Genomic DNA, 12,104 nt, shown 5'->3' with positions numbered 1-12,104 from the left:
CGTGTCCTGGTGTTCTTAGAAAGGGAGCACGCGGTGTACACTGGCAAGCTTGAGGCCTTCCACGACCAGTGGGCACCACGAGGGCTGGAGTGTTTTATCAGCCCCAAAATGACATTTTGTTTTAGTTTGTTAAGTTTCCTTTAAATCCTTATCTTTCATCACAGTGCCCCTTTAAGGGACTGTCAATTTGGTTAATTTAGTTAATTGTTCTTAGTTCATAGGTACTCAAAAGAGTATAAAGAGAGACGCAGCCTTCCACGACCAGTGAGCACTGCCGGGGCTGGAATGCATCATTAGCTCCCAAAATGACACTTTATTTTAGATTGTTAAGTATTCTTTAAATCCTTATTTTTTTCGTTACAGTGCCCTTTAAGGGGCTGTCAATTTGGTTAATTTTGTCTAATTCACAGGTGCTCAAAAGAGTATATATAGAAGCAGCCTGGGCCTGGCCAAGGTGGCCATTAACAGGTACAGGCAGCAGGCAGTCGAGGGGTCATCCGGGCCGACTGTCTGCTCCTCTTCATGACTATGTTTGCACCTGGGTGTCCCTGGTGTCCACTGGTAGGCTTGAGGCTTTCCACGACCATTGGGTACTGCAGGGGCTGGAGTGCATCATCCGCCCCAGGAAGACTATTTTAATTTCATTTCATAAATTACCTTTGAAAGCTTTGATTTATTTGTTAATTAGTTTATTTTTGGTTCAATGCTTTAAAAAGAGTGTAAATATAGGAGCAGCCTGGGTCTGGCCAAGGTGGCCATTAACAGGTCCAGGCAGTAGAGGTCGAGAAGGTTGTCTGGTCTGACTGCCTGCCTTTGTTCTGCGGTTACATCTGCACCCGGGTATCCCTGGAGGAGAATGTGGTGTCCAACGGTATGCTTGAGGCCTTCTGTGAATGGTGGCACCTGGGGGGACTGGAATGCATTATCAATCCTGGGAAATACATTTTAATTTGATTATTAATTTTCCTTTAAAGCTTTGGTTTGTTTCTGTTTTGTTTCTTCTTGTTAAATTGCCCAGTAGTGCCCCTTTCAAATGGGGTGCTTGATTGATAATGGGTTTACAAATGAGGTATATATAAGGGCAGACTGAAACTTCTTGTTGGGTTTGGAGGTACATGTTTGTAATGTGTGTCTTTGTAAATAAAATTTAGAAGTGTATAAAGAATAGTCTCTAGTTCATCATCATCATCATTCCTCATCATCTGGCCATCTGAATTGTAACACCACGTTCTACCATCACTATCAAGCTTTGGGATCAACCTTGGTTCAATGGGCAGTGAGAAGAGCATGCTAAAAGTGCCAGCAGGCACATTTAAAATTGAGGTGCTAACCTGGTGAAGCCAAAACATCGGACTACATGCATGCTAATCAGCAGAAACAACATGTTATAAACAGAGCTAAGCGATGCCACAATCAATAGATTAGATCAAAGCTCTGTAATCTTGCCATGTCCAGTTGTGAATGTGGTAGACAATTAAACAACTATCAAGAGAAGGAGGCTTCATGAATCACCCCATCCTTAATGATGGCAAAACCTAGCAAGTACAAAAGACAAGGCTGAAGATGCTATGAAGAAAAGGTGAGTGATTGGGACGAGTTAAGTTGTTCTTGCAGAGAGCTGGCACAGACTCATAGCTGAGTGGCCTCTTTCTGTGCTGTAACTATTCTATGAAGCATTTGCAACCATCAGCCAATATTGAGTGGACAATCCGTCTTACTGAAATTTCCACCAACATAGATACCATTCTTTAGTCAATTAGATTCACTCCATGTGACATCAAGGAACAGCTGAGGGCACTAGATATGGCAAAGACAATGAGCCCGTACAACTAGCAAAAGGAAGAGGCTCGACAACATCCTCACTCTCAATTTTGGCAGAGCTCAGCACGTGTGTGCAAAAGCCAAGGTTGAAGTGTTTGCAACCCTCTTCAGCCAGCATTGCTGGTTGGCGATCCATTTCAGCCTCTTCCCGAGGTCTCCACCATCACAGATCCTGGCGTTCAGCCAATTTGATTCAGCTCACACAATAATCAAGAAATAGCTGAGTGCACTGGATACAGCAAAGGCCATGGGCCCCAACAACACCCTGGTTGCAGTGCTGAACACTTATACTTCAGAACTAGCTGCGCCTTTAGCCAAGCTGTAGAACACTGGCATGTACCCAGTGAATTGGAAAATTGTCCAGTATTGTCCTGTATACAAAAAGCAGGACAAATCCAATATAGCCATTTTCTGCTGCATAAGTCTACTTTCAATCGTCAGCAAAGTGATGGAAGGCATCATCGATGCTGCTATCAAACGGCACTTACTCACTGACAACTTGCTTGCCAATGCTTCGTTTGCATTCTGCCAGGACCAGTCATCTCCAGACCTCATTCCAGACCTTGGTCCAAACATGGACTAAAGGGCTGAATTCCAAAGATGAGGTGAAATTGACTGTCCCTGACATCAAGGCAGCATATGACTGAATATGGCATTAAGGAGTAAAATTGAAGTCAATGGGAATCAGGTGATTAAACTCTCCATTGGCTAGTTTCTAGTTCAAAGGAAGATAGTTGTGGTTCCTGGAGGCCAATCATCTCAGCCACAAGATATTGTTGGAGAAGTTCCTCAGGGCACTGCTCTAGGCCTAACCATCTTCATGCTGCTTCATCAATGACCTTCTCCCATCATAAAGTCAGAAGTGGAGATGTTCTCTGATGATTGTGCAATTTCAGTGTATCGCAACACCTCATACTGAAGTAGTCTGTGTCCATATGCAGTAAGACCTGAACAATATTCAAGCTTGGACTAATTAGTGGCAAGTAGCATTTGTTCCATGCAAGTGCCAGGCAACAACCATCTCTAACATGAGAGCATCAACATCACCGATCCACCAATTATCAACATTCTGGGGGCTCACCATTGACCAGAAACGTAACTGGACCAGCACATAAATACTGTGGCTACAAGGCTGGGAATTCTGCAGCGAGTAACTCACTCCTCAACACCCCAAAGCCTTTCCTCTATCTACAAGGCACAAGGTGGGAAAGATGGAATACTCCCCACTTGCCTGAATGAGCATTGTTCCAACCGCACTCAAGAAATTTGATATCATCCAGGCACCCAAGCTTGATTGGCATCCCGTCCACCACCTTAAACATTCATTCCTTCCACCTAGCACACAGTAGCAGCAGTGTGTACCATCTTGATCGCCAACTTGCTAAGCCTCTTCTGTTGCATCTTCCAAACCCTCAAACTCTACCACCTAGAAGAACAAGGGCAGCAAGGACATGGAAATGCCACAATCTGCAAGTTCCCCTCCAAGTCACACACGTCCTGACTTGGAACCATAACATCATTCCTTCATTGCTGGGTCAAAATCCTGGAACTTCTTACCTAACATCACACTGAGTACCTATACCACACAGACTGCAACAGTTCAAGAAAGTGCTGTTCACCACCTTTGCAAGGGCAATTAGGGATGGACAATAACTGCTGGCTTTACCAATGAATCCCATATTTCATGAATTAAAAAAAATCTCCATTTTCATACTGTGGCCCACATCAATCAGCATATGCACACTTTTAATCTTTTAACTCATTACCTGATGCCAGTTCTGTGGGGAGTCACTAATCTTCTTCACTGAGCCAGGTTGCAGTTTATTAATGAGCCTTAAATGGAAGGAAATACAGGATTAAATCATACTTTTTTTGTGAATATGGGAAAACACCTACAGTAATGTTGTAATATAATGTTGCAATATTGGAAAATCAAGTTTGACAGGCCTGTACTAAGGGTTACAGGACAGGATGGCAAGGCACTGACCGCACTACAGGACAGAAAAAGCATTGAGGGGAAATGTTCTCCTTAAAATTTTGTTGCTAAGCATGGCCAGTTTTTTTCAATGCGTAGTATCTTCCTGATTGCTGCGTTGATGCACAGGCGTGCAGCTTAGAAGGGAATATTGGTGAAAGGTTACAGGACAGGATAGAGAGGCACTGGCAAAAATTACAGGATAGTGAGGACTAGTGTGGGTTACAGAATAGGGCAGAGAAATTCTAAGGTGTTAGAAGTCTCAGGATGCAGTAGAAAGTATAATTTAGAGTTGGTATTGGGGGTATGGTCATGTACACACACTGAAGCTGTGAGTTTGCTGCAAATGCAGGTCGGAGCTTTTGATTTCTACACTTGGATACTTCTATTCCTAGAATTGAGGCTTTGATATTTCCAATAGTTTTGCTTACTGGCACAATATGACTCCATTTTTCAGCTCCTCCATTAGGTTTTCTGTAAGAGTTGCTCCAGTAACATCTTCAATCCACCTCCGAATAGCCTCATCTTTCTGTGGGTCATATTTCTGGGCAATCTGTAAGTTAGACATCAGATTTAAGTGCAGATGAAATTATCAGCCACAACCATCTATTTCTTTCTCCTTCATATGCTTATCTAGATTTCCCTTAAATACATCTGTACTATTTGCCTCAACTACTCCCTTTGGTAACGAATTCCACGTTCTCACTACCCTTTGGGTAAAGATGCTTCTCCTGAATTCCTTATTTGATATCTTAGTGAATATCATATATTGATGGCCTCTAGCTTTGCTCTATCCTACAAGTCTAAACACTCTTTCTGTGTCTACTCTATTAAACTCATTCATAATTTTAAACACTTATATTAAATCATCCTCAGGCTTCACTTTTCAAGAGAAAAGGGACCTAGCGTGTTCATCCTTTGCTGATAAGTAAAACCAAAGTTCTGATATTAGCCTTGTACATCTTTTTTTGCACCACCTCCAATACATTTATCTCTTTTTTATAATCTGGCAACCAAAATTGCATGCAGTACTCTCAAATGTAGTCTAACCAAGGTTCGATATAAGTTTAGCATAACCTCTCCACTTTTCAAAGCTAAGCTCTGGAAATAAACCCTAATGCTTGGTTTGCTTTCTTTTAATGGCTTCATTAACTGTCACAATTTTTTATGATTTTGTGTATTTGTACATGCAGATCCCTTTGATCCTCTACCCTATTTAGATTTTATTTTCCATATACGTAACATGCTTATTTTTCTGACCAAAATTTATTACCTCTCACTTGTCTAAGTTGAAATCAATTTGCCAATTATATGCCTGTTCAGCAAGCTTGTAATGTTTCGCAATTCTTCTCAGTATTGACTATCGCTCCTAAATTGATGTTGTCTGAAAATTTAGAAATTATATTTCTGATTCCAAAGCCTAAATCATCAATGCAAATTGTGAACAACAATAATCCAAGCATCGATTCTACTTTCTGGCACTCCGAATAGCAACCCTTTATCCCTACTTTTAGCTTTCTATCTTGCAGCCAGCTAGCTATCCATTCTGCCATTTGTTCCTGACTCCATATTCTCTAACCTTATTCATTAGTCTAATAAGTAGCTTATTATGCACCTTATTAAAGGGTGCTTGAAAAATCTAGATACATTACATCTTCTGCATTATCCTTGTCTACTCCGCTACATGTTCAAAAAATTCAATGATGTTGTCCAAGAAACACTTTCCCTTTTGAAATCCATATTTGCTATTCATTATTGTATTTTTAGTTTTTAAATTCTTTTTCTATTTTATTCTCCATTAGAGATTTGTACAAATTAAAAATTTTCATTCTTGTGTTTAAATCGCTTATGTCAGGGAGAGAAATTAGAGACCGGTAAATGCCTTTGCCCCTTGCCTCATCCCATTTGCTGGAATTCCTCCATGGTCTCTCCCCACCATAGATTGGGGTTAATAGATTAGTATGGATTGAGGGTTGCTTAACGGACAGAAAACCAAATTGGAATAAACAAGTTATTTTCAGGATGGCAAGGTATAACTAATGGTGCCTCAAAAGCCAGTGCTGGGGCCTCAGCTATTTACAGTCTAGATCAATATTTTAGATGAGTGTAAATTATCTAGGTTTGCTGCTGTTACAAAGCTAGTAGGGAAGTAAGCTGTGAGGAGGATGCTAAAGACTGCAAAGTAATGGAGATGGTTAAATGATTGGGTAAAAAAGGTTGCAAATGGAGTATAATGGGGAAAGTGTAAAATTGTCAACTTTGTTAACAAGACTGATTAGAATGGGCCTATGTTTTCTAAAGTTTAGAAGAATGAGAGGTTATCTCATTGAAATCTGTAAAATTCTTAGAAGCCTTGACAGGATAGGTGCTGAGAGGCTGTATTCCCTGGCTCAGTCTGGAACTGGGGCTCATAATCTCAGGATAAGGGATTAGCCATTTAGGGCTGAGGGGAGGAAAATCTTCTTCACTCAGAGTTGTGAATCTTTAAAATTCTCTATCCTAGAGGCTGGAGATACTTAGTCGCTGAGTATTTCATGATTGTGATTGATAGATTTTTTTTGGGAACTATGGGGATATGCAGATGTGGCAGGAAAGAGGAGTTGAGGTAGAAGTTCAGCTGCCATCTTATTGAATGGTGGACCAGGCTGGAAGGCCATATGACCTCCTATTTCTTATGTTCTGAGACTAAGAGACACAGGGAAAACACAGAAAGACACAAAGTATAAACAGAAAGTGCTGGAGATATTAGCAGATTAGACAGTATCTGTAGAGAGAGAAACAAAGTTAGCGTTTTAGTTAAGTGACCTTTCATTAGGACTGTAAAATTTTGGAAAGGTAACCGATTTGAAGTACCTATAGTGGCAGGGAATCTGAGGAAAGAACAGAGAGGAAGGTCTGCAGTAGGGTGGAAAGCAGGAGTGATTAAATTCCAAAAGAGATGGTAGAGGCAGAAAGTGATGGGAAAGAAATAGAAGCAGAGAAAGAGACCCAGAGCAAAGAGGCACTGAGAAAAAACACAGAAGGGACAGACTCAGAACTCAGTCTCACATAGCCTCTGGGCCCAAGAAGCATGTAGTGTAGAGCCCTGCAGACTGGGTGACCGCTTTGTGGAACACCTTTGGTCTGTCCACAAGCATTACCCAGACCTCCCTGTCGCTTGCCATTTCAACACACCACTCTGCTCTCATGCCCACATGTCTGTCCTTGGCCTGCTGCAATATTCCAGTGAAGCTCAACGCAAACTGGAGGAACAGCACCTCATCTTCCAACTAAGCACTTTGCAGCCTTCCGGACTTAATATTGAGTTCAACAATTTCAGATCATGAACTCTCCTCCATCCCGACCCCCTTTCCGATCCCCCCCTTTTCCGATCCCCCCCTTTTCCAATAATTTATAATTATTTTTTACACTATATTTTTTTCTTTTCCCTCCTATTTTTAAATTTATTTCGATCTATTGTTTCAGCTCCACCTTTTAGCCCATTTAGATCCCTTCCCCCCACCCCACCCGCACTAGGGCCATCTGCCACTAGCTTGCTTCCCTTAATGTCCCCATTAGCACATCTTTTAGATAATATCACCACCATCAACACCCCTTTGTCCTTTTGTCTATGACATCTTTGGCAGTCTCTTCTTGGCCTCCACCTATCACTGGCCCTCTATCGAGCTCTCTTGTCCCACCCCCTTCTACCAGCATATATTTCATCTCATTTCTATGTGTCTTAGTTCTGATGAAGGGTCATACGGACTCGAAACGTCAACTGTATCCCTCTCCGCAGATGCTGTCAGACCTGCTGAGTTTTTGTTTTAACTAGTTTCCTGTTCAGTTGCACTGTCAATGTGGTATTTTCTCGTTCACTCTCTGATTTTTGTTTCCTTCAGCCTAGGTCTCCCAATGCAGTCTACATATGCACTTTGTTCCTTCATCAAGCCCACACACAAGCACCCAATCCACTGTTATGTTTATTTCTTTAATTTAAATTATAATTTGGTGAAGGATGATGTGGTCAACCATGCCAAAGGCTGAGAAGAGAAAAGAAGGATAGCTTACCACAATTTTGCAAAATTAAAGGCGGTGTAAAAATACAAGTCAATGTTGTATCTAACCTGTGTAAAGTGAAAGTGAAGCCAAAAGTAGGAAAGTTTAATTCTCATAAACTAACATCTATTTATTTGTAATTAAAATGATTTAAATAGAATAAAATGTGAAATGCAGAGTGAAACTGAAGATTTAAATCAAAAAGAATTGCTGCCAAACCTTTAAATTGAATAAGTTGTTTCTGTACTACACTCAGAGCTTTATTACAGCGATCACTCCTTTACTTAACATCCAACCTCCTACAGTCTTTTATATACAAGAGGAATACCATTATTGTCAGTTAAACTATTTTAATAGTATTCCCAATGGGACAGAAATTGTGGATATATCCGAAGTGGACATGTTTATGAAACTGAGTTTCATGAACTGAAGGTGTCCCAGCTGCCCTGGCTCTGTAAACTCAATAATAACACAAACAAATTTTATGGGACTAAATCTTGCAAGAGGCTGCCTTCCCCAAAAACTAGGCACAGACTGGAGCCACGCGACCACAGCCATTTAACAGCTGCCTGTTGGCTGCCGTTCACATCCTGTGGATCCAATACTTCAGGAGGTTAAATCTCTCCTATTTGGTTTATTTTCACTGAATTTAAATCTCTACTATTTGATTTATCTTCACTTTGCTGATCTCTGACCATTTTTGATATCATTCCTAACTTCTCCTTGGAACCTGATTCGTCAACAAGCTAGCTAATATTTAAAATAATGTTTCTAGAGATTACCCACGTCAGTGCTCATTGTGAACACAATAGAAATTGCCAGTCCCCTCTCTTCAGCTCTGAAAAAGAGTCGTACGGACGCAAAACGTTAACTCTGTTTCTCTCTCCGCAGATGCTGTCAAATCTACTGCGTTTTACCAGCTTTTTCTGTTTTTATTTCAGAAACTGCCAGTTTGCTTTAAGTTTATAAACAGAATAGAACCTAAAAATCTATGTGACCTGTTGATAAATGTTTTAGGGAGCTGGTGGTTATCCAGCAACTTTCGGGTAGCGTTCCTTATTCTGCACACTCACAATCTTTGTACACAAAAAGGGAAAGGCCAGATCTTACCTTACGGTTCACCTCTGCCGAGAGGCCATATGCAGGTCCCTTGTTGAAGTGCACTGACATCTCTGAGCTGTTTGTTGCAAGCTTACAATCCCCACACACCAGCACCTGCTGTCACTCTCGTTAGTTCTGGGAGTCGTATAAAATTTCCAAAACTTTTCAAACTCTTGAATTAGTTGGGTCTGAGAAACCTCCCTATTGGCTCAGAAGACAGCAAATCAGGAAAGTCTAGCTAACAATGCTAGTGATGCCCGCCTATTGGAATTTGAAAAAGTGTCGTCAGTTTTTCCATGTTGTCTGTTTATCTTGGATCTGAGCAGAGATTGGTTTGATTTCTCATCAGCATTTTAGAGTTGGACAGAAAAGAAATCGGAAATTTGTAGGATGTCAGCAAGACCATTTCTGCTTCTGAGGAAAAGCAGCTAGTTCAGTCACTGTAAAGTGCCAGGCCCAATTGGGCAGTTCCAATATTGAACCAAGCCCCCACTGGGTAGCCCCTCTGAGTAGCTGGGCTTTGCTGAGCTTAAATATTTGGCAAAATGACACAGATTTTCAGAGAAACTGAAAACACTGCAAGCTAAGGCCTAAATTTCAGCAAACTTATCCTGAGTTATTCAACATAAATAGGAATTGAGCTCTTAATGTTCTGATATAATGCAGTCAGTCTGAATTTTAAACCAATACAGAATGTGGAAAAGTGATGGGGGTCTCAGTGATAATCACATCACCTGGGGGAGGGGGTTCAGGATTATTGAAACAAAATAACGCTGAACAAAATTTAGTAAATTAATAATATGCAGGATTATCAAGGCTTCTCCACTCAAGTGAATAGAAATTCGTAGAATAGTTCAGGGTATCATTACAAGCCACCACTTCAGGAAACAGTCCCTGAGGAGAAGACAGAGAAATAGCTTCATTGTAAGATTCACTGATGGAGCAGAAGGGTTCTCCAACAGGTATTCCAAGAATGTTTCAGAGTTCAATAGAAATCCCAGTCAAAAACTGATCTCTAAACAGACTGCAACCCATTCTTTTGAAACTCTGGTGTTTTAAATGTGCTTTGTTGAACAGATTAACCTTATGTATGCTAAACGCCTTTCTCATCAGAATTGCAACTAGACGCATCTGGATTCTCAGTTAGCCACATGTTGACAGTGGCTACTGTATTGGAACAATTCTAGACCAAGTATTGCCAAGGTTGGATGAGTCTTTTCTTATCTTCTAATGCTGTTTAAGATGGGATTTTTCATTTTTGACAGAATATAATGCATTTATTACAGAAAAGCATTGCACAGAGTTACAGGAGGTATGTGACGGCTTCTCCTGTAAGAAAGACATGTAATATATTGTGGGTATGAGTCTTGGCTCAGAGGTAGCACTCTTGCTTCTCAGTCAAAAAGTTGTGTGTTCACATCCTATTCCAGAGACTTAACCTACTACTCAGATTGACACTCCTGGTACAATATTGAGGGAGTACTGCATGGTTGGAGGTGCTGTCTTTCAGATGAGAAACCAAGGCACCTTCTGCTCTCTCAGGTGGGAGTAAAAGATCCCACAACATTATTTTGAAGAAGAGCATGGAGTTTTCCTTCGTGCCCTGGCAACCTGCCCCTTAACCAAGATCACCAAAATGGGACTATCTGGTCATCATCACATTACAGTTTTGGGGTCTTGCTGTGTGCAAATTGGCTGTTGTATTTCCTTCATTATAGCAGTGACTACACTCCAAAATCACTTAATTGGCTATAAAGCACTTGGGATATTCTGAGGTGGTGAATGGCACTATAGAAATGCAAGTTCTTTCATGCTTTACAGTTTAAAGTGAAATTCTTGATTATCCAGTTTAAAAGGGATTGCAAAAGTATTTGTGCAAATATTTAATTGGTATGTTAGTTCAGAAAGTTGTGGCAATTGCAGAAAAACAATAGGATGAAATATACCGCGACAACAAAATATTAGACTTTGAACCAATAAATGAGGGATAAGCCCTGCATTTCAACTCCTGGCAATGGAAAAAGGCCACTATCCAAATAAAGCATGGGCCAGGGGGATTGGTCGTTCAGGAGTTAACTTAGTCACACTATGAGCTGGAGTAAGAATGTGTGTTCTGTGCAGACAGGAGTTTGCAATCCGATGAAATAATGGCACGGGTACTAAATTGAGGCTCAGACTGTAAATCAGATGCTTTTACAGAGTTTATATTACCACAACACCGCCTTATAAGTCCTTGCACCTTATTGCTCAAGTTTGGAGACTAGAGGGAACAAATCTGGGAGCAATCAAAATCCCCCCTCAGCTGTTGCCAGCATCAGTTGTATAAACACACAGTTCAGGAGATTTCAGACTTTATATGGACATCAGGCATTAACTGCTAAAGCTCTCACTCTAAACACCTCACAGTTTAGACAGATAGCAGCTTCTGGAAGGCATAAACTCCACTTTCTTCCTTTTGCAGAAATCAGTTTTCACATCCACGCTACTGGCCCAATCACTTTGTAATGTTTATATTGGGTACTGTCAGTAGCTGGTTCAGGCTATCCACATGGATTCCAGTTTCTGGAAAGATTGAGCATTGTCTGTGTGTAACAGTGAGTGCAATGTCTGACTATAGCGCTGAACACTGTGTATGGTGTCAAATGGGAGTCAGTCTCAGGTATATGGAATATGCTTGCAGAATATTATGATGTATTTGCTGATATTTATAGTACAATAGGAAGGAAAGGATCAATAATTTGATGATCTGGAGAATATGCTCCTGGTACATGGTGATGTCATTTTGCTAGTTTTGCTCTATGAAAGTCAGTCTATTTTTGTTGGTTTGACCATTGCTGGGCTATCACAGCCTGTCACTGAATCAGACAGTGGTGTGAGGAGAATAGCTCCTTTTTTAGTATAAGATTCCCCAGTGATGTCATTAATACTCACAGAGCTGTTGTCATTGGGCCCAGTGTGGAGTCTGGACCTCGGGTTCATATAATAACTGTTTGCTTGAACTAGTGCCATGTGCCTATTTAAGGAGGAGATTTGGACAATTCGAGCATTCTTTCACACTCCCTAGAGCTTCACTGTAGAAATCCTGAAGAAATTAATGTTTAGAAAACAGAGTGATGGGGTAAATTTGATTTTAAATTGGTTAAAATACACAAGAGATTGATTTTAAATG

At 40.8% G+C, this 12,104-nt stretch overlaps 1 protein-coding gene across 1 annotated transcript in view; it reads right to left on the bottom strand.

The window, feature by feature from the left end:
* cnn1b (calponin 1, basic, smooth muscle, b) overlaps positions 1–9,263 on the bottom strand; it is a 50,208-nt gene extending 40,945 nt beyond the window's left edge. Inside the window, exons 1-3 of the mRNA XM_078531216.1 lie at positions 8,945–9,263; positions 4,228–4,349; positions 3,588–3,654 (exon numbers count right to left, since the gene is read on the bottom strand). Coding sequence (XP_078387342.1) covers positions 3,588–3,654; positions 4,228–4,349; positions 8,945–9,004 — 249 coding nt within the window. The 5' untranslated portion in view covers positions 9,005–9,263. The remainder of the gene's footprint in view (positions 1–3,587; positions 3,655–4,227; positions 4,350–8,944) is intronic.
* Positions 9,264–12,104: the final 2,841 nt, after the last annotated feature.

This window comes from Cetorhinus maximus, chromosome 28, assembly GCF_964194155.1.
Source record: "Cetorhinus maximus chromosome 28, sCetMax3.hap1.1, whole genome shotgun sequence".
In the NCBI taxonomy this organism is placed as follows: Eukaryota; Metazoa; Chordata; class Chondrichthyes; order Lamniformes; family Cetorhinidae; genus Cetorhinus; species Cetorhinus maximus.
This window is presented reverse-complemented; position numbering and strand designations above follow the sequence as displayed.